This window comes from Octopus bimaculoides, chromosome 5 (genome assembly GCF_001194135.2).
Source record: "Octopus bimaculoides isolate UCB-OBI-ISO-001 chromosome 5, ASM119413v2, whole genome shotgun sequence".
In the NCBI taxonomy this organism is placed as follows: domain Eukaryota; kingdom Metazoa; phylum Mollusca; class Cephalopoda; order Octopoda; family Octopodidae; genus Octopus; species Octopus bimaculoides.
In genome coordinates, this window is record NC_068985.1 from 109,883,375 (window position 1) to 109,888,135 (window position 4,761).

General features: G+C 38.7%; 1 protein-coding gene across 1 annotated transcript in view; it reads right to left on the bottom strand.

Annotated features, from left to right (window-relative positions):
• LOC106877430 (uncharacterized) overlaps nt 1–4,256 on the bottom strand; it is an 18,011-nt gene extending 13,755 nt beyond the window's left edge. The window contains exons 1-3 of the mRNA XM_014926331.2: nt 4,183–4,256; nt 2,401–2,583; nt 1,398–1,439 (exon numbers count right to left, since the gene is read on the bottom strand). Coding sequence (XP_014781817.1) covers nt 1,398–1,439; nt 2,401–2,583; nt 4,183–4,225 — 268 coding nt within the window. The 5' untranslated portion in view covers nt 4,226–4,256. The remainder of the gene's footprint in view (nt 1–1,397; nt 1,440–2,400; nt 2,584–4,182) is intronic.
• Nucleotides 4,257–4,761: the final 505 nt, after the last annotated feature.

The following is a 4,761-nucleotide window of genomic DNA, read 5'->3' on the forward strand; positions in this document are numbered from 1 at the left end:
GATGAATATCCCCGAGAACTACGTTAAGGGTACACGTGTCTGTGGAGTGCTCAGCCACTTGCACGTTAATTTCACGAGCAGGCTGTTCCGTTGATCGGATCAACTGGAACCCTCGACGTCATAAGCGACGGAGTGCCAACAACATCAACTCTTCAAAACCTGTGCTATATATAGATTATCTATTTAAAAGCATTAAAGTCATTTGCAGTCTCTTCACCATCGTTCCACACTCGAACCCATCTCATCTATTTATCTCTGTCTCGCAGATGTCCTGCCCGCTCTAAACTGCCTTTTCTCCTTTTCATAGGAGTGCTACCAGCTAAATTCTGGAGGGGCCATAGATGTCACAGTGGAATACAACTACTTTAACTTATTTATTGTCCACCTTAAGGCCCATATTTTTATTCTCCTTCTGGTTCTAGAATTGTAGACATATATCGATGGGTGCACCGGAGTCACCTCCTTCACCCGCGAACCTCTCGCTTTTGTCATTAACTCCTTTTATTCTGTTTTGGAATTTTTATCTACTATTTCTAATATCCCTTCTTAGATATCTTTGTTTCCATTGACACACTCATCTCGCCATCTCCATGTTGTACAAACTTATTTAACCTCAACTTCGATATTGAATTCTCCTGATCCCATTAAATTCGCTGCCCCATTCTGAAAATTCTTATGGCCCCGGGGCCTCTGTAGCCGGAACTTTGACTTTGAATGTTTGGTTCCCACCAAACATTCTACTATTTGCTTAGTTTCCTCAATTCTTTTCTACTCTAGGCACAAGGCCTGAAATTTATCGACCCCGAAAGGATGAAAGGCAAAGTCGACCTCTTAGTTTCCTCCATTAAGACATCAATGTGGTTCGATGTCGGGCCAAAGCTTTTAACTTTTGTTATTAGCTCTTCTGCTATTTTGTTCTGTGTTCACCCACCACCAAACGCATTTCATTCCACCTTGCTTTTCAATAGTTGCCTGATCTCTCCAGCAAACTAGCCTTTCTGTTTGCTTCAATCCGACCCTGACACATTCGGTCTCTTCATATCTCTTTGTAACACCCTTTCTCTCCCTCAGATTCGATCTGTTTTACACCTCCCTCCATCCTTGTCCTACCCAACCTAGAGCGTCAGTTCTTGCATCTGTGTGCGTAGTGTGTGAGTGAGCGTGTCTTCTTGTTTGCTTCTACAGCTTTTGATAACCGGTGTTCGTTTGTTTATGTACCCGTAATTTAGCGGTTAGGAAAAATATCGAAAGAATAAATACAACACTTAGGAAAAATGCTTGGGCCGAGTTCTTCGATAAAATTCTTGAAGGTAGGGCCCCGGCAGGCTGCAGACCAACACCTGGAACAAGTGATAAAATAAACGAATAACAGTTATCGCAATACCAAGTTACGTTACCTTTTTTTATTTCTATGGCAGCCAATCTCCACAGTCGAGTCCCTAAAACATAAAAAAAAAGGGATCAGATTCGCAGCAAATGACAAAGAGTAATAAGAGTTCCAATTCACTGAATGTGGTGGGGTTCTACTAATGAGTAATGGAGATAGCATTATTTAAGTATATAATGGTTTAATAATGAAGGTTGCGGTAGCGTTTGATGGTAATTTGGGTGTCTTGGTCGAAGATGCATTCGTATAGCAGTTGTATTTTAAATTAATAGGACCGCAGTAAAGTAGTTAGAAAGGGTAGTTCCAGTTGCATGAAAATACAGAGGAGAGAGATTTAAAAAAGGAGGGGGAAGAGAGAGAGAGAGAGAGATAGAGAGAGAGAGAGAGAGAGTGGAAGAGAGAGAGAGTGGAAGAGAGAGAGAGTGGACGAGAGAGAGAGTGGAAGAGAGAGAGAGAGAGAGTGGAAGTGAGAGAGAGTGAAAGAGAGAGAGAGAGAGAGAGAGAGAGAGAGAGAGAGAGAGAGAGAGAGAGAGAGAGAGAGAGAGAGAGAGAGTGAAAGAGAGAGAGAGAGAGAGTGAAAGAGAGAGAGAGAGAGTGAAAGAGAGAGAGAGTGAAAGAGAGAGAGAGAGAGTGAAAGTTAGTAGTTACATATACAGACAGACAGACAGAAGACAGACAGACAGACAGACAGACAGACAGACAGATAGATAGATAGATAGATAGATAGATGGATAGATAGATAGATAGATAGATAGATAGATAGATAGATAGATAGATAGATGGGGAATTGTTGAGTGATATGCGTGTATCTGTGTAGTAGTAGCAGATAGAAAGTCATGTGTGCATTTGTGCATTTGTGTGTGTGTGTGTGTGTGTCCATGCGTGTGTATGGAGCACGTGTCCTTCGTTCTTTATGCTCCATGAACCAAACGACTAACATCAACCCTCAACGAAACAAGTTACAGCAAGACAAATTTTGACAAAATCGAAACAATTTCTCCTCTTTTTCTTACGGTCGTAGATACACCTGATTGATTTTCCGTGCCAAATGGTATTGTCCGGGCAGTTCATGAGGAATAGCAGTCCCTGGCTGCACTGGTAGAACTGTGCTTCAGACTGATATTTCGGGTAGTAGCTGCCTTTTTGACAGGGGTAGCACCTCGTGTTGTTCAATTTAAATATACACAGGTTTGTTGCTGTGAAGTAGAAGGCAGTGGAAAGGTTAGATTCATAGATTTTTATAACATCTCTAACTTTCTTTCCCTTTCTCTTTCTTTCTCTCTTTCCCTCACCCTTTCTTTCTCCTTTCCTCTCATTCCCATCTTTTATTTCAGTTTCTCTTTCAACCTTTCTCTTTTTCTCTTTCTTGAGAGTATTCATTCCTTACAATTATATACTCACACATAAATACATGCAAACGTAGAGTATTTGGTTGTTGTTTCTTCTTGCCAGTTAGTTGACCATGTAGGAAGTCGCTTATACACTCGTAGTGTAGACTGCTAATTGTTGCTGCTGGTATTGTTTCACCCTTGGGTGTCCCTAATTCAAGACCCTTTTATCATGATTCTAGGTTTGATCTTTTTCAGACATACTAACACCATATTACCCGACGTACACGTTCTTTTGTTTGTTTGCTTTGAGAAATATTTTGCTGCTACTTTCGTACAGTCACACTTGTAATTAAGCACAGCCATTTTTTATAGAGTGACACAGTTGACAGACATAAACATAGAAACAAATGTAACAATAATGGAGTTGCATGTTCAGCATGCTGTTACTTCACTTCCTTCAATCAACCAATCAAACTCTGATTATCGATTATTGTGATTAACGTTTGTTGTAATCATTGACTGAAGGCGCAGTATGGCCCGATATCTAAAAATTTCGAATCGCAGCCAGGACATCCCTGATCCGATCCAACTGTGTGGAATCTTGCAGAAGTGTCATTTTCTATATCCTCAGGTTGACCCCTACCAGAAATTGTATCCAAGCCCGTCGGGTTGGTGATACGTGTAATTTAAAAGATACGCCATTGTCAGACTTAGTGTCTACCTAATTTCAAATAGCAATAACATTGAAGGTAAAGGAACAACTAATTCAAATGATCAAATAACTCAAGTCTCAACGTCAAACACGGAGACTGACTCCCCCAATTTTGTCTGTTGTAAACACAACCCGCTGAAAATATCGTTCGTTTACTGTGAGTAATGTCAGTTGTAATTGAAGCCTACTGTAATAATTGTCCACCACGACTGTTGTCTGTTATCATCGTCTGCTGTAATTAATATATATTGTAACAATCGTTTGTATAAACATTGTTAGCTGTAGTTAAGTTCTTTTTTAATGTTGTCTTTAACTGCTGTTCTAATTTAATGTCTGTTGGGATTAACTACTGTTTTAACTATCGTCTGTTGCATTTGTCGTTCATTGTTATTATAGTCTGTTGTGATAATAGTGTTTTAATTATTGTCTTCAAAGATTATCGTCTGCTGTGATTATAGTATCTTGTAATTAACGACTTGGATGATTATACTTTCTTGTAACTATCGTCTTTTATGATTATCGTATCTTCTAATTAACTATTAATGTGATTATCATCTCTTGTGATTATCGACTATGATGGTTACCATCAACTGAGATTACTATCTGTTGTATTTAGAGCCCAGTGTGTAGGAATGTATAAATAAGTATTGGTAGATGCGGGAATGAACTTGTGAAACTGAAACTAATAAAGGATAACGATATTAAATACAATAATCCAATAGAATAGTATGATCTCAAGAAAACCCACTCACTGTTAGGATTTATCGGTTCCCTTTCTGGATATACAATATTCATTTCAGATCTTCGGGCGATCTCATCGGCATTTTCTGTGAAAGATATCATAATTCTATCAGTAACATGTAATATATAGCATACTGATAAACTGAATATCTCGCATAAATATCACGGCGATAAAAAGCAAATGATATACAAGTGATGTGTGTGTATGTGTGTGTGTAAATGTGGTACGCGCGCGCGACGGGTGTATAGATGTTTAAATAGATAAATAGATAGACACATAGACATGTATGCACATGTATGTATATACAGACAGACATACATAGACAGACAGACAGACAGACAGACAGATAGATAGATAGACAGACAGACAGATAGATAGATAGATAGATAGATAGATAGATAGATAGATAGATAGATAGAGAGAGAGAGAGAGACAGACAGATAGATAGATAGATAGATAGATAGATAGATAGATAGATAGATAGATAGATAGATAGATCAGACGATATGAAAGCGACAACCTACAATCTATTGTACAAAATGAAAGTACGTACAGGATCAGTGATAAGCAACATTTATCAAACGTACTG